Source organism: Carlito syrichta, unplaced genomic scaffold (genome assembly GCF_000164805.1).
Source record: "Carlito syrichta isolate Samal-C Ts95f unplaced genomic scaffold, Tarsius_syrichta-2.0.1 Scaffold112228, whole genome shotgun sequence".
In the NCBI taxonomy this organism is placed as follows: Eukaryota; Metazoa; Chordata; class Mammalia; order Primates; family Tarsiidae; genus Carlito; species Carlito syrichta.
Window position 1 is genome coordinate 35,294 of NW_007056324.1, and position 18,112 is coordinate 53,405.

The 18,112-nt window shown below is 42.4% G+C and overlaps 1 protein-coding gene across 1 annotated transcript; it reads left to right on the top strand.

Moving 5' to 3' along the window:
* The first annotated feature begins 8,125 nt into the window (after positions 1–8,125).
* On the top strand, positions 8,126–14,358 carry LOC103273303 (protein FAM205A-like). Its single transcript, XM_008070726.1, has 4 exons — positions 8,126–8,377; positions 9,017–9,062; positions 9,597–9,654; positions 10,656–14,358. The coding sequence occupies exons 1-4, from the start codon at positions 8,234–8,236 to the stop codon at positions 14,356–14,358; spliced, it is 3,951 nt and encodes a 1,316-aa protein (XP_008068917.1). The 5' UTR covers positions 8,126–8,233.
* Positions 14,359–18,112: the final 3,754 nt, after the last annotated feature.

Below are 18,112 nucleotides of genomic sequence, written 5' to 3' on the forward strand. Positions count from 1 at the left end.
GGCGCGGCGGCGGCTGCGAACACAATTCCCGAAATGTTTTAACTTATTACATTTCTTAATTTTTGTGAGATGCATACTTTCAAAAAAGATTTTCATTATTCTACCTGTGTTTTATAGTCTCCGTAATAATCTTTTCACATAAAGAGATAAAGTTCAAAGCTGTTTGGCAGTCCAATATTTTCACATTTGTTAGAGCTCATAATGTGACACTAGACTCCTAAAACTCATCAGAAAATTTATTTCAGACTTTTGAAGTCAGTTCACATAATAAGGATAGCAAGAATCCAAAATTTAAATATTTCTAGGTAGTAAAGTCCTTCAGTTTTTGGTAATTGCTATTCAGTTGATTTCTGAAAATAAAAAAAATGGGAAAAATATTTGTACAAATGCTTCACCATAGAAGATATATGGATGGCACATAAGCAGATGAAAAGATGTTCAACATCATTTATTAGGGAAGCACAAACTAAAACCACGATATCATTACACACCTATTAGAATGACTAAGATAAAAAAGATCATACCACCAATTACCAAGAATGTAGGAAAACAAACTCTCATAAACTGCTGACAGGAATGAAAATGGTATGACTATCTTGGAAGACCGTTTGGAAATTAAAAAAAAATAAATATATACTGTTTTAGTCCATTTGTTCTGCTATAACTGATACCACAGATTGGGTAATTTATGAAGAACAGAAATTTACCTCTCACAGTTTTGGAGCCTAGAAGTCCAAGATCAAGGTGCCAGCAGGTTTTGGGGTCCTGTGAGGGCCCAGTCTCTGCTTCTAAGATGGCACTTGTTGCTGCTTCCTCTGAAGGGAACAAATGCCATGTCCTCCTATTGTGGAACAGCTTCTTCACACTTCTTTTATAAGGTCATTAATCTCATTCGTGAGGGTAAAGACCTCATGCCCTAATCACCTCCCCATTATAATAAAAACTCCACATTATAATACCATCATCTTGGTGATTAGGTTTCACCATTTGGGGTTCACATACATTCAAACCATTGTGTAAGTCTAACATATGATCCAGTCATTCTACTCCTGAATGCTTACCCAAAAGAAAAGGAAATATATGTCCATATAAAAACTGGTACAAGAATGTTCATAGTGGTATTATTTCCAGTAAATAAAAACTAGGTGATAAGCCAAATGTCCATCAACCAGAGAATAGGTAAACAAATTGCAATATATACATTCAGTGAACTACTACTTTGAAATAAAAATAATCATACACACAGATATATTCAAATAACTGCACTCAGTGAAGGAAGACTAGCATAAATGTGTACATACTATATAATTATATTTATATAAAACTCTAGAAAGTGAAAATTAAACTATAGTGATAGAAAACAGATCAGTGGTTGCTTGGAGGAGACCTGAGATAAAAGGGATAGGAGGGAAGGGTTACATCACAGTATAAAGAAAGTTTGGGGAACGATAGATTGTTTACTATCTTGACTGTGATCATGGTTTCACAGGTATATACATATATGAGAAGGTATCAAATTGTTCCCTTTAAGTGTGTCATTTATTGTATACGCATTATAAAAGAGTTTTAAAATTACCAAATTCTAGACACATCAAATATTTAAACATAAAAAAAGAAACTGGTGTGTACCTAAAATAACCAAAAACAGAAACTTGAACACATACTTGTACACCAATGTTTACTGAAACATTATTCACAAAAACCAAAAGGTGAAAATCACCCACATATTCATCAATGTGGAAGAGAGGCACTCTTAACACATTTCTTACAAGGTGAATTTGTATCACTGGAGAGCAAATAAGCAATATAAAGATTTTAAAATATGCATACCCTCTGGCCCAGCAATTTCATTTGTAGGAATTTATTCTAAATATGTACTAATACATGTGTATGAAGACTTATATGAGGTTTGCACTTGCATTTTTAGTCAGTAAAAAAGACTGTCAATATTCATGAATAGGGCACTGAAGACGAATTGTGTTATAGCCATATCAAGAAAGACATTACAGACATTAAAGAAAATTATATGCTTAAGATATTTATTTTATTAAATGAAATAAGACTAATCCCAGCACGTTGGAAGACCAAGCCAGGAGAATCAATTGAGGCCAGATTTCAAGACCAGCCTGGGCTGTCTCTACAAACATTTAAAAAAATTAGCTAGGAGTGGTGGTGTGCACCTGTAGTCCTAGCTACTTGGGAGGCTGAGGCAGAAGACTCCCTTGAGCCCAGGAGTTCAAGCCTATAGTGAGTTATGATTATACCACTGCATTCCAGCCTCAGCAACAGAGCAAGATCCTTTCTCCTAAAAAAAAAAAAAAAAAAAAAAAAGATAGAAGAAAGAAGGAAAGTTGTCTATACTATGCTACATTTGCAAATAAAAACATCAAAATTCATTTGTTTTTAAGTATGCTAAACTAATTTGGAAAGATCCACAAGAATCTGATAGAAGTAATTTACTAGAGGGAAGAAAAATGGTAGATGAGAGAAAAGAATGAGGAGATATGCTTAGTATACTACACCTTCTGCCTTTTGCATTTTATACCATGTAGATGTATGCCTACTTTTAAAAAATTAATTAATCTTTTAAAGATGTGGGGTTCAATTCAGGATTAGATAGATAAGAGGTCATTGTACAGGTAAAGTTTGGGCCTCCCTTTGGACCCCACTTCACCTGGTTTCAGATCAGGTACCCTTATTGATGCTATGTGCCCAACCCCTCCTCTCACAATGTCCCACTACTGCCAAACCCTTTCTTATAGTATTAGGATAAATGTTCGGGGTCTGCTTATGAGTGAGAATGTGTGGTACTCAGTTCTTTGTTTCTGTGATACATCACTGGGTATGATACACTCTAAATCCATTCAAGTCGCTGCAAACTCTATAATTTTGTCCTTCTTTATGGCTGCATAATAGTCCATTGTGTACATATACCACATTTAAAAAAATCCAATCTAATGGGCAGCACAGTTGGTTTCATGTTTTTGCTATCAATTAATCTTAATGATCAAAATAAAATAAATGCAAAGGCTCTCCATCAAAGAAGACCTCATTCCTGTTCCTCCAATCTTTCTCACAATTGCTCTCTAGTCTATCCATCTGCTCCTCTGCTAGAAATAGATTGCATTCATACCAAATGTGGCCCATTCCTCAGTAATCTGCATTTATTAGGAAATTTTTCCCCACCTGATATAGTCCTTTTCCCCACAAACTATACTTCTAGACCAAACTCCAATATAACTCTTCCCAGGAACCCTCTCTGACCACACTGATCCCCTCTGCACATTCTCTTCCTTAAAAGGTTACTTTTGAGACCTGAACCTCAAAAGTGAGTACATAAAATTATTTGAAATAAATGATTGGCTCTTGATTCGTGTGAAGCACTCTTGTATTTGAAACTAGATTTTTAAGTGTCTTGAGAGCAGGGAGGCAACGTGCCTCAAATGTTTTGTACCCTTAACACTACCCAGCTTGGGATGAACACATGGAGTGCCAACCATGCCAGTGTGGTAAAGCACTGGATGATAGAGGCACACTCAGAGATTTTGAGCCACAGGGATATTTTTGGCTGTAAGACAATTCTTACCAGGGCAAGACCTTCTCAAGGATATTCAGAAATCATGAAGTGTTAGAGAGATATCACAACATCCATGGAGGTCAGGCAGGTAACACAGATGTGTAAGTTAGTGGGCAGGGTATAGGAGTGACGGGTCCCGAGCTTTAATTGAAAAATATGTTCTGAAATGAAAAATTAGGTTCCTCCAGGTATATTCCCAGAAGGAGGATTGCTAGGTCATATGGAAGGTCAATTTCTAGTTCTTTAAGAAATTGCCACACTGTTTTCCAGTGAGGTTGATAGTAGTTTGCATTCCCACCAACAGTATAAAAGCATTCCCTTTGTAAAGGTTTCCCAATTCAACTCAAGGAAAAAAACAAATAAAAATTCTACAGGTAAAGAGAATACATCCAGAGATTAATAGATCCAACCACAAGCAGCAGATAACCCACAGTCAAAAGTGGCCACTAACCCACTTCTGCAATCATTCATCTCCTTGAGCAGGCAGAATGTTATTAAAACAGGCAGAGGCAGCTTAGGAAACCAAGCCTTGGACAGAGCTCCAGAAGTGAGCCACATTTGCTTTTTTTGATTTGTTGTTTGTTTTTTTGATGGGGGATTTTGTTTCATTTTAGTCAGGATCTCACTCTGTCACCCAGACTGGAGTGCAATGGTGCTTTAAGGCAAGATCATGGCTCACTGCAGCTTCAAAATCCTGGGTTCAGGCAATCTCCTGCCCCAGCCTCCTGAGGAGCTAGGACTATAGGCGTGTATCACCACACGTGGTTAATTTTAAAACATTTTTTTGTAGATATGAGGTTTTGCTACAATGCCCAGACTGTTCTTTAAAAAAAAAAAAATTTTTTTTTAAAAAATATGTGGGGTACAATTCAGATTTAATTATACAATTGGTCATTGCACAGGTAAAGTTTAGTCCTCACTTCACCTGGTTTGAGATCAGGTACTCTTATTGATGTTACATGCTCCCTCCCTTCCCTGGAAATGTCTCACTACTGCCGATTCTTTCTTACTGTATTATGGTAAATGTTCAGGTTCTGCTTACGACTGAGGACATATGGTACTCAGTTGTTTCTGTGATAGTTCACTGAGTATGACAGACTCTAAATCTACCCAAGTTGCTGTAAAATTTTGTTCTTCTTTATGGCTGCATAATATTCCATTGTGCATATGTACCATATTTTTTTATCCAGTCCAGTTTCCATAAGCAGCACGGTTGGTTCCATGTTATTGCTATTGCAAATAGTGAAACAATAAACATGCATGTGCAGGTATCTTTTTTGTAGAGCAATTTAGGTTCCTCCAGGTATATTCCCAGAAGGAGGATTGCTAGGTCATATGGAAGGTCAATTTCTAGTTCTTTAAGAAATTGCCACACTGTTTTCCAGTGAGGTTGATAGTAGTTTGCATTCCCACCAACAGTATAAAAGCATTCCCTTTTCTCTGCATCCTCACCAACATGTTGTTTTTGCTTTATTGATGATAGCCATTCTTATAGAAGTTAGGTGGTATCTCAATGTGGTTGTGATTTGCATTTCTCTGATGATTAGTGAGGATGAGCATTTTTTAATGTGTCTGTTGGCTGCTCGTATATACTTTTGAGAAGAGTATATTCAAGCCTATTGCCCACTTTTTTTTTTTTTTTTTTGAGTTGGAGTCTCACTCTGTCACCCAGACTGGAGTGCAGTGGCCGCTCCTGGCCACCGCAGGCTTGATCTGCTGGGCTCCGGTGATCCTTCTGCCTCGGCCTTCCAAGTAGCCGGAATTACAGGCATGCGCTACCATGCCTGACTGATTTTTTGATTTATTGTAGAGATGAGGTCTTGCTGCCCAGGCGGGTCTCCGTTGGGAGCCAGCCTTGGAGGCCCACCTGATTGACAGGGTCCTGGTGGGCCGAAGACCCCAGGCCGCAGGGCGAGCCCGGGAAGCTGAGGCCCTTCTGTCTTCCACCTTTGCTGTTTGATACCGCCGAAGAATTCTGTGCAGTCGTGGAAGAAGAAAATGGCATGTTTATGTGAAGTACTCACAGCTAACCTGGAAATGTCATGGTTTATTTTTCCATTTCCCACTATGCTGTTTGGCCTTTTCTAACATATGCAAGGGTTAAACTCTGAAGCACATCAAGAATGCTTTCTTTCACTTGGTTATAAGTTACTAGATATTGCTTGAGTAAAAAATGATATAAGTATATTCACTCATTTGATCTAGGATTATGCAGTTTAGTGTTTAGACATAAGGTTTTTTAGAAGCACAAGTTTATAGTAAGTTCATTATGTATTCATTATAAGTTCTAACACTTATCTAGGAGTTATGTAGGTGATTTATAACACTGTTTTCACTGACTTAGGATAAAGATTAATGTTAAAGTTTTTACTTAATTTAATAGTTAAAACTTTAAGTTAACATTTATAGAGTGGGTTTTCACTGAACTCATAATATAATAATCAGACACTTTTATGACAGATCAACTAAAACAGAAAGTAACCTTGAGGGGCCTGGGAAACATTACTAAAAGCTTCTTTTGAGTTCTCTTTTAGAAACAAGCACTGCAAGATAAGAGAAAAGTAATGAGGACATCTGGACAAGGGAGGCGATCACGGGACTCTGAAGAACATAAAAACCTAAGATGGGAAAATTCCTGACACATAAAGAAATATACAATTAAAGAAACTTTCTTGAGACATTTTAAGGACTGTAATTCGGGACATGGGACTGAAAGTATCATTGTTGGCTTTATGAATAAGACTTGTTGTCTAAATGTTTATGGGAATCTTGGTTTGTTTGCTACTAAGACCACTAGATGGTAACTTTTAGAAGATATGTACGTGAAGGAATTTTCTTTGTCTTGCCCCTTCACAAATGGTATAAAAGCTCTGTGTTAACTAACATTAAATTGTCATCTGTTCAGGAAGCAGCTGTCCAAGTCTATTATCTTCATCCTTCGCCTGTCCGTCTCTCCTTCAGGAAATCTCACGACCCTTGTGGGGCGGGCCCCCACAGGTCTCGAACCCACGGGCTCAGGCAATCCACTCACCTCAGCGTCCCAAAGGCGCGGGATTACAGGCTGAGCCACCGAGCCCGGCTTATTGCCCACTTTTTAACGGGGCTGTTTGTTTTTTTCCTTTTGGCACGTTTGAGTTCCTTGTAGATCCTGGATGTTAGGCCTTTGTCAGATAAGCAGTTTGCAAATATTTTTTTCCCATTCTGTGGGCTGTTTCCCTGCTCTCTTGATGGTTTCTTTTGCTTTGCAGAAGCTTTTTGGTTAATGAGGTTCCACTTGTGTGGAGTTCCAGCTTCCATTGAGCAGTGCCTGAGGTGGGGGGAGGAAATGAGAGAAGAAAGAGACAAAAACAGTGGGATTGGGAGGGTTCTTTCCCAGGTAGCTGAGAGCGAGAGAGAACAAATTTATTTTTACCACATGCCTCTTATATAGGACAAAAATGACACAAGGGAGGGCGAAACCACACAAGCAGGATATATGTTAATGTCTGAATTAAATCACACAAGCAGGGTAAGTATCAATAACTAGACTATGCATGTCTTAACATCTATGTTAAGCAAGGCAATCACTTAGGATAAGCAGCTTCCGGGCGAGACTTGGTGCTACTTAGTTATTCATAGAAATGTAACCAAAAGGTCAGGGGAGACAAAGGAAATGTAGGCTTGATTCCTTGAACACAAGCCAAGAAACATAAGGACCTTGTCAGCTTATGCTCTGGTTTCCTTCACACTTGTCAATCTTCTCTCTTATGACATGAACTTTTGGGGTTTTGATCAGGAATTGGTTGCCAGTTCCAATTTCCATAAGGGTGTCTTCTGCATTTCTAACATTCTTATAGTTTAAAGTTTTACGTTTAGGTCTTTGATCCATTCCAGACTGGTCTTGAGCTCCTGGGCTCAAGTGATTCTCCCACTAAACACCCCCAAAGTGCTGGGATTACATATATGAGCCACCATGCTTGGCTAAAGTGAGCCATATTAATGTGTCTCCATGAAAGACAGTTTTTACAATCTCTTTACACCCATATGAAAGCCTATCATACAGACTGGGTAGATACTGCCACCTTGGCCGTTTCCTGCCACATCAACCAAGGTCTCCTTCCCACACTTCTGATTTGATTACCCATCACCTGAAACTTCAAAACTCTCCATTTCCAAGCCAGAAGTAGACTCTGTCCTCCCTCATATCCTGTGTGCTTCTCAGATGTATTTCTAGAACAAGAGGGGAGTTGGTGGAAGCTTCTCTCTCCCAACCATGTCTTATAAGGTGCCCTGATTGCCAAAGTACTTCGTTTTCTGAGGACGGGTGACGACGCAATTGTGAAGGAGAGAGCCGAGCCATCAGGCTGGTTTGGGGATGGATAGTAAAGACAGACGGGGAAAAAGACAATACTTGTGAGTGTGGCACCTTTAGTCTCAGACTCTCTGTCCTTTACAGATAACCAGACACCCTTATCTACAGACTGAATCACCATATGAGTTTCTCTACTACACATGCCTTATGAAACAGGAGGGCTTTATGATGCGGTCTGACAACCTGGTTCCATCCTCTATGAGGCACATATGACAAGGCCTAGCACTGGGAGTCATTAGGCATCAGGAAGCAGAACGACTAGACATAGGGATGGGTGGTCTCCTCATGCTAATGAGGTTTAGACCATGTTGAGCCCTACTTGTCTTCTGTGGGATGTTCAGTATTTCTTATTTACCTATAGCTTCATCTTCATCATTATTCTAATTATCTGGAAAGCAAAGAAAAGATACCACGAATTGAAGTTGGAACTTAAAAGGACCTGCTGTCAGGTAGGGACACACTAGACCACAACTGAAATAATTAAGATTCAGAGAAGCATTTAAGCTCAACGGTCTTTCCCTGATGACCCCACACCTGCCCTACAATTTTTATATCATACCTTATGTTAATTTATATCTTTTTCTTCTCAGAGCATATAAGTAATTCCTTAAGAGGTCTTCCCTGAAATATACTCTAATTGAAAAGTCAAGAACCTCTCTGTTTGACTTGAATAGAAGCCCTAAATAATATGGGATCTGCCTCACTGGATCTTAAAAGACCTCACAATATCAGTTGTTGTTTTTTTTCTGGTTAGTGATGCTTTAAGGCACTAGTAAGCTGAAGTCTTTGAATATTAGAACCAGATACTCTTTAATCTGTATCCCTCTTTCTCTTGTTTCATCTTCTTTCTCCAGCAGAATTTCTTATCTGGAAGTAGATGGGAGGTATAATAATTGGAAAAGCCTCAGAGTGAATCAGACAAAAAACAGAGAAAGAAAGTGGTGGGATAAAACAGGTGGAGTATAGGCAAAGAGAATATAGGAGGGCAGATATATAGAAAGGCAGTAGGATATGTATATGAGTCTGTCTCATTTTGGACATAAAATAATGCTGTCCCAGCTTTACATTCTAATGTTTTTGTCTTTAAGCATCACCGAAAAATCAGACAAAGGGCTAGAAATGCAGCATCGAGAGGTAAAATTCCTATCACCCCTCTGATTCCCTTCTACTGTGGCAAGTTTCCCGTGAATACTGTCCCTCTATGGCCCCTCAAGCCAAGAGCCAGGTCCTCTGACACTAAAGTCTCCAATTTCCAAGATTGACAACTTTCTCAGAAGATGTCCACAGGAGGAAAATCAGAACTTGGAAGTGTTCCAAAGTTCTCTGCATTACTCCCATGAAAATAAAGAATTCAGGACATGGGCCAGATGTCCTTAATGGTGTCATTTACTAGTTTTACGATCCTATAGAAGTCATTCACTCTTGGTCCAGTTTGCCATAAAATGGGCATCTGATGATCCTCCTTCACTCACAGTATAGTCATGAAGGTTCAAGGAGAATGGGTGCAGGACAACAAGTCATGAATGATTATATTATACCCAGAGGGGCCTTAGAGCATTGACAGTTGAGGTTTTCAGTGTCCACTTGCTGAGAGTCAAAGACCTCCAGCTTCCTGTAGATACCCTGTAATCTCTCCCATGCACATAACACTGTCTCCTGGTTCCTCAGCTAGACTATCCCAGGAAGAAGCTGAGAAGCCACGGAAGCTGTACTCTGCCATGAAAAGGTGATCTCTTGCTCTTTGTAGTCTCCAACACTAGCCTGGCCTGTGATGATTTGTTGGTTTGGCCTGGGGCAGGGATGAGGAGAGGGAATGGCTGGGAGAGAGACACACAGTAAAGGCCTATTTACTAGTTGAGAGGGTTTCCAGGACAAAAGGGGGTCCAGACACCTCAGAAGGGAAGAGTCACCCAGTTCTGCACTGGGTTAGGGTCACAGTAGTTCTGGAATTCAGGATTATACTAGTGCATATTTCATAAAAGATTCTGCATGGGGTAATACTCAGCCATGAGATAAGTTATCCAGTCAAGAGAATGGGTTTTGCATGAAGAAGTCATCATTGTCTTATTCTCCTTACAGCTGTACCCTTTAATGAGAAGATACTGCTGACCAAACTGGGCCCTGATAACATTACTTCCTCTGGTTCTGTCTTCAGAAGCCCAGTTGCTAGGACAGTCTTTAGACAGGAGCCTATCATCTTCTCCTGTTAAGATTTCTGGATTACAGGATTAATTCCCAAGAGGCATTGGGTACAACAGCAGGGACATCCGATAGTCCTCAGAATGCAGGAGTTCCATAGGGACCTATTTTCCAAAGTTTGGATATACTGAATACCAGACTTTGGGTTTCTTAGCCTCAAATGAGACAGATCCAGGTACAACCTCGTAATGTTCCTGGTGATGCCTTATCAGCTAACCACGTGGCTCCCCATTTACTTAGCTCCCTTCTCCCAGTTCAGCTTCTCAACAAGGTCAACAGAGAACAGGCCCTAGCTTCCAGTCCTCTCTATGGGTTGTCTGAGACCTTGCCCATTAAGCCCCAGACCCTGACCAGGCCACCATCCCCTGCCAAACAGCATTTTCTAAGAAAGAAAAGTAGAGTGGTAGACATCAAGGGGTGTAGGCCCTCAGACTTACAGGACTAAGGAAGGGAAGTGCCCACCCAGACCACACTCCTCCAAGAAGGCATGTCACTCCATCATTAACATTGCCATGTTTCCCTTCCCAGCCAGGGCTGGCTTCCTCAGGAGGCAAGTGTGCGGCGGCTCCTGTGTGCAGATCCCTGCTGCCAAATCTGCAATGATGTGACTCTGGAGACTCAGCAGTTGCTGGTGGGTGAAAACAACCAGACCTCCACTTTATCAGGGCCATCTCAGTGCTCTTCTTGCCTAGATATTTTATCCCTATCTAGTATATCCTTTGAGCAAAGTCTGGAGCTTCATTCTCAGCACACGAGAGAGCTTTCACTGGCACCTGACGCTCTGACACTGTCACAATTAATGGCATCAACCCACTCAGGTGCCCAGTTAACTAGTTCAGTCAGGGTCCAAGATTACTGGGCTGATCACCTGCACCAAGGACAGGGATTTCAAATGCCAGAGGTTCCCGGAGGTCCAGACACTATGACTTCTTCAAGTTTTGAGGAGCCTACAGGTCAAGTGAACCAGCAGATGATGCAGAGCAATCCCAACCTTGTACAGGGGAACCAAGGTCAGCATCAGTTGAATTCACAGGTCTCTGTGCTGTCTCCACATCCAGAAATCATGAACTTGACACATCCAATGGCCTTGCATGTAGTCCTCCCAGAAGCCCACCTGCCATTTGTCAGTCCTGAAGCCTTGAGGTTTCTAGAGGTACATGTAAAAAAGTGGATGCATTTCCAAAGGTGGGGGCTCCCCAGACGTGTGGAGGAGTCCTTGAGGCAGCTTATGCCAAACCCACCATTGTATTACCAGCCTGGAAATAACCAACCAGTTTCTTATATCCTGAATAATACTTCTCAGGTATCTGTTCAAGGACTTGAAACCATTTCCCACCAGACCTGGTGTTCATGTATGGCTGGTCAGCCCATCCAGACCTTCTGGGTTTCTGAATGGTTCACTATGAACCCCAAACAAAGACACCATTGTCAGAAAATCCCAAACCCTATGGCCCTAGCCTTACACTCACCAGCCCTTAAAGCCCTAAGTGGCCTCTGTCCACCACCTGGGGGACAGGCTAGTGACTCAGACAGCTATCTGCACCAGAGATACAGCCAGCTATTCTGTGGCCTCCCTTCTCTGCACAGTGAGTCCCTGGTTGCCACTTTCTTGGCCTCTCATCAAGGCCTCTCCAAGAATGAAAATTGGTCCAAGCCCCCCTTGAAAGATCCTATTCTCTTGAAGGATCTCTCCTTCCTCCCCCTGCTGCCTAAAACACCACCCCAGTCAACCCTGCCCTCTTCTCCACCTTCCCCAAATTGGGTGACTCCATCTGATCATCAACAAGCTCATATCCAGAATCATGTCCCATTTCTGACTCTGGCTGAGTGTGAAGCCTTGGAGTGTCACCTACTACAGAGGCAGTCACAGCTTCAGTGGGGCATGCCAGCTGTCTTCCAGAGATCTCAGCATGCCCAGAGCCCCATGCAGTATGAGCCCTGTGGCAAAGCCCAGTCTCCTGAGACCATGACAACTTCCTGGCCAGAGAAGCCTGTCTCAGTCCCCACCAGGGATATATTCTTCTTCCCGGGGTATGCCCGGAGGAAGAAACTGAACCTTCACCTCCAAAAGCAGTTGATTCACCAACGCTGGGGCCTGCCCCAGAAGATCCAGCAGTCCATCCAGTCATTCCTTTCCTCAACTGACCAGCAGACTCTGTCCTGGAGAAGCACAACTCTAACCAGTATGGATGTCCCCCAGCCTATGGTCTTAGATGTGTTGTCATCCACTGTGGCCCCGGTGTCAAATCCCATGCCACACTTGTTCACCCAGGCCAAGGCAATATTGCAGAGCCACATAGACTCCAAATGTGGAGAGATCAACCATGGCAAGTTCCCTGCCCGTGTATATAGGTCCTGGGACTGCAGAACTACTGGGGAACTGGCAGTGGCTCCCCTCCCCTGCATTCCAGAAGGCCAGCCCATGGTGCTGCAGGCAACTAGTGACCCTGACCTGCATCACAAAGTTATGCCTTGGATGCCAACGGCCCTCAATCAGCAGCAACAGGCTTTACCAGGTCCTATCAATAGACACCCGAGGCTGCCCCAAGCCCTCTCTGAGGGAGCCATCGAGAAACTGGAGACAACTTTACGGCACAAGTACCTGGCCTTCCTGTCCGGGCTGCCTGCTCTTTATTACGTGGCTCTCTCCAGGGCCATGGCCCCAGCAGTCACTAGCAAATCCGTAATCACAGAGGGGGTGCCTGGGCCTACCAAAATCCCAGAAGAGCCTGTGACTCAGATAATCTCGTCTGAAGAACAGTATGTAAGTCTCGGGCCAAGCTTTCAAGACAACAGTGAGACTGGTGCAGACACCGCAGAAGAGTCCAAGCCTGCAGTACCAGTGGAAGGAACAACGGAGATGCTGCCTCTAGAAAGTCAGACACATCCTGCTATCCCCCACTCACACAGGACACATACGTTGGCCAAACTATGTTTCCACCTGAGAAAAAAGACCCTAGAGATACAATGGGGAATTCCCATCAGGGCAAGGGAGTCCAGGGAACAAACTGCAGCAGTGCTAGAGAACAAATCCAAACAGGAGTCTCTTGGGAGTCTAAACAGCCAAGGAGAAACATTGCTCCAGGTACTTTCTACACCCCCAGATCCAGAATGGGTTCACCATAAAAAACAGTTGACTGCTGAGTTAAAGGCAGTGCAGCAGAATCAAAAGCAACCTAGTTCCAAAGCAGTGTCACATGGTTCTACCCACTGTATCTGCAAAATCTCACAACCCAGTGGGGACATGACCGAGGCCCAGGTGCTTTGTGTTCAGGGCAAGGCCATTGTGAACAACACCAGCCTGGAGGAACCCTGGAGCTCTGAGCCCCAAAGTCCTGGCAAGAGCAGGGACCCAGCCAAAGTCCCCATGCTAGCAGAAAAGAAAGAGAACCCAGAGAAACTCAAAGCAGCTGGGGGCCGAGGAGAAGGGGATGCAGGGTTTTGGCTCTCCTCAACTGCAGAAGAAAGACACCCAGCTGAAGACGAGAGACCAGCAGGGATGCTGCTGAACAAGACACCCCAAGGCTACTGGCAAAGGAGCCACAGATTTCATCTTGCTGATCCCTTTCAGCACAGCCCCCAACATCACCCTCAGCTTAAGCTCCCAGACCTACCTCAAGGAGTCCCTGGGAGAAAAGAATCTGAGAATGACCTGCAAGACAGTCAAACCAAACAACACGCCGCTCTCAAATCAGCAAAGATTCCTGAGAATGCCCAGCCTGTGGTGTCCCGGACTTCACAGGGTCAGGCTTTCCCAAGTCAAGAATTTCAGGATAAGCCTCTGCTGGGCCAAACTTTACAAGGTCAACTTTTGCATGGGCAGGTGATACCAGCCTATACTCACAAAAGGCCCGGTCTTCCAGAGGCTAACTTGAGAAGTAAAGTAAGATCCTTTCTGCAATGTATTAATCCCAAAACAAAAGGCAGAGGGCAAAATGACTGCATATTTCCTATAGCTGAGAAAGTGGTCAAAACCCAAAAAGAAAATGTTCAAAAGAGCTTGGCTCCAGCCAAAAGTCCTATGGGGAGAACTAAGACAGAGAAGCCAACAAGGCACTCCACTGACCAATCTCCCATCGCCAAGAAGTTAGCAGGCCAGGCCTTCTTTGATAATTCCCATTGCCCAGAGAATAAGCTCCGGCTCTGCTCCAGACAATCTGGCTCTGCCTCAGTCCAGGGCCATCCCCACCACTGCCCTCGGCACTGTCCTCGCGTAGCTCGTGCCACTTAACCAGGGCACCCATCCTAGCTCCCAACCCTCACCTAGAGAGAAACACTGGTCGGCTCGAGGATGAGAACATCCAGGGCAATTAAAAATAATTTGAAAGATCCCCAACCCATGTGTCCCTTCAAGAGAACTGCTGTTATCATTTCCATAAATGTGCAGGTGGGGCAGAGCGCCACCCAAAATACACTTCATATATCTAAGCAAAGTTATCTGTCTATTCCTTGTCTATGCTGTATTTATTAAGGGGAGGCATGAGGGAGCCTAAAAAGTCAATTCTGTCTAGGGAAGGAGTTTTAATTCGCATCTCAGATGAGTCATTCAGAGCAGTGCCACAGTGTTCCCTCCTTGAGGAGGTGCTTTGTGTTTATCAGAGACACACAACTAATATGACTGATATCAGATTTAGAGAATAGAATCTCCTGTCTTCTTCCTGTGTGTACAGGGAAGAACTCACTAGAAAACCCATCTGGAAGCCTGCTGTTACCCTGCTGTTTAACGCCTTCACTGCCTCTTAGCTACATGAAGTGGATGACCCCTGAAGGAGATCACCTTAGGAAATGGAGAAGGGCTGGTCTCTCAGCCCAGGGAGAGATGGAGGCGTGATATAGTTGGAGGTCTGAGTACCTGGGATAAAAGCTACCACTTTCCTGTCCAGGTCATGATATTGGGGGGAGAAAAACAGTTTGCTTGGCACTATAGTGAATCTAGAGCCAGGAGGCAAGCCCAAGGTCCAATTCCTTTGGGGGAGAAAGCGTAAACTCTGAGCTTGGTTGCTTGCCATTAGTGTGATGAAGGTCAGGGAGTTGAGCATTGAAGTTTCTGGGAAAGAACCACCAATACAAGAGGTTTTCTAAATATATCTGAGACTGTCAAGTTGCTGCCAGTAGCTTCTACCCAGCCCTACTGCTGTGTCATTTTTTTCTCTTTTTAAAGATGTGGGGTACAATTCAGGGTTAGGTATACAAATGCTCATTATACAGGTACCCTTCTATACCACCTGCACCTAGGGTCCTGTTCCACCATCCTTTCCACAATCCTTGCTCCCTGAATATACCTTCATGGTAACTAATGGTATGAATTCAGTCAGTGGAATCCCCTCCCAGGATCGTTCTGGTGCCTTTCCCTCAGGGGATGACGCCTGCACTTTTTCCTTCAAGGATGGCACCACTTAAACCTGGCAGCTTCAGTCCTTGGTTCCTGTGATGCTTCCTCATCTCTTCATTATATCCCACTGCATTTCTGAAAACAGCAAAACCATTCACCTTGACTGCCGAAAGGAGACCAAAAAAAAGTGACCAAAAATTTAGAATTTAGTACCACTCATGAGTCTATCATCCAGATCAGCTGCTCATAACTGAGATGGAACTCTGGTCCCTTTGCGTCTCTGGGAATGTCCAATATTTTGCTATTTCAGTGAAATATATATTTATTATTAGTGGAAGTATATACAATTTTCTGAAACTCTTGGAGTAAAATGGAGAAACCCAAAAGGGAGGGTAAGAGGCAAGCTGATATCTGTAAGAAACTGCTAAGAAATATAAACCCCTCCAAATGATATCTTGTCCACATCCTCCCTCACGGACTGAACGAAGTCCCTCCTACAGACCTGCTTTAGGGTGCCTCTCAGTATAGCTTGCCATACCAAGAAATTCCTAGAGTTCTTTCCTGGTATCTGTTCAGCTGAGTCTCCCAACCTACCCCTCACACCATCACTGAGTAGGTGATCTACCACCAAAGGCAGGCTTGGTAACCCTGGCCACACAGTTGGACCTCGTAATGACAGCCATCACATTCACATTCCCTGGAACTTCTAATGAGACCCAAGGACCCTGTCCTTCCTTCTCCAGTTACTTGGGTTGGGGCAGGTATTGGTATCTCTGGAAGGAGAACTGGATGCCTGATCTTTTATTTGCAACTGGCAAAATTTTCACTATCCTAATACTGAGAGAGGGTTAAAATTTAAAAAAAAAATCTGAAACTGGTTGCCATAAACTTCTGTTGTTAAGCACAAATGAAATGGTCTTTTCTAAATTGTCACCTTTTTTACAATACAGCTGAAAGTTGCAGACATATTCAGTAGTTGCCTCAGACACCACTCTGACACATTCCATACTTTGTATTTTTATTCGGAGTATAAACCTGGAAAGACAGTCTTCCACAATGAGATACCATGGCTTCGTCCAAGGAAAGTTTTTGTTCAGGTTTGTACACAGTGTTGAACTTATTTAAAACATACTTTATTCCGGGTTCATTTTGCATAATCTGTTTGAATTTGACTGCATTTTTGCATTATTGGAAAAATGCAAAAACCAAAAAATATGTAGGAATCTACTTTGTGTCATTATTTTTTAAAAGAAAGGCATCACAACTGATGGTCGTGCTGATCAGTAATCATGTATTGTGGTTTTCTTCACTTGTCCCATCAAAATATTTAATGCTAGACATTTTTCCATCTCAGACACTGCGGTATTGCTCCACTTTTTTTATTTCTTTGGACATTTATATCTGTGGTGCATCTGATCATAATACCTGTTAGTTTCAGTTGCAATCATTTCTATAAAATCATCTCCAATAAATACTCCAACAACTTCACTTATTCTTTGAGGATCATTTGGAAATACCTTGACACCTGGTTTACCAATAAACATTTCTAAGTTTCTTTTGGGGTCATATTTTGTCCTCTCAATGTCTGATTCATTCTCACCAGTACTAGATTCACTGTCATAGATTATCTGCATTATATTTCTTTGTTTCTATTACGTCATTACATCACTATCTGTCTCACTACCACTAATAGGTTCACTGGATTCACCTTTGACCTCAGAAATCTCATCAGCATATATTTCATTTTCCATAATTACAGTAAATTATTTTTTAATTTTGAAGTACGAAAGCCCTGAAATATCCAAATACAAGTATACAACCACTAATCTCAACAAAATAATGACCAACTTGCAATTTTTACCAACTATGTAAATCAATAACATTGTACAATCTATATCAGGTAATTATCTCAATTTTTTCTCTCCTTCCTGACTATTCATTTTCAAGCAAAATATAATAACATGTACACATGACAACGTTGCAGCATTCAGAAATAGAATTTGCTAAGACATAAATTCACATCAGCAGCAACTGAACAAAATTTGGAATGACATAAATTCACGTCAGTGGTCGCAAATGAGTTAAGCAGGCCATGGCAGAATGACATAGCTCAAGACTATACTTGCTCCTCTCAATAGAGGTTAAGTATGAGTAAAAGATTTGGGTCATCCCCTCCTCTTTGGAAGGAAATTTCTGGCTGAAGCGGCCAGAGAATGATTTCAGGGCAAGATGATAAACATGGACAAAGAGTACTAAACACTACAACACAAGGAAAACATTACAAAATTCATGACCAAGTGTTTTTACAATTTTAGACCAAATGTCTGACCCCTTGGGGAGGCTGCAGATCTTGAGGTCAGAGTCACAAGAGTGGAATGTGGGGGGGAAATGATTGGGGTTAAAATTCTAGCTTAGAGATTTGACAAATTACTTAATTTGACAAATTTCAGAGCTCCGGTTTCTTTTTTTTTTTTTTGAGTTGGAGTCTCACTCTGCCGCCCAGACTGGAGTGCAGTGGCCGCTCCCGGCCACCGCAGCCTCGACCTGCTGGGCTCCAGCTATCCTTCCGCCTCAGCCTTCCAAGTAGCTGGAACTACAGGCGCGCACTACCATGCCTGGCTAATTATTTTTGATTTATTGTAGAGATGAAGTC

Bases quoted from the DNA above. Each gene is read 5' to 3' on its own strand.
- LOC103273303 (XM_008070726.1), top strand. From the start codon at position 8,234: ATGTTGAGCCCTACTTGTCTTCTGTGGGATGTTCAGTATTTCTTATTT. The intron at 9,063-9,596 runs GTAAAATTCCTA...CTGGTTCCTCAG, and splicing joins TAGAAATGCAGCATCGAGAG to CTAGACTATCCCAGGAAGAA. The intron at 9,655-10,655 runs GTGATCTCTTGC...TTCCCTTCCCAG, and splicing joins CTGTACTCTGCCATGAAAAG to CCAGGGCTGGCTTCCTCAGG.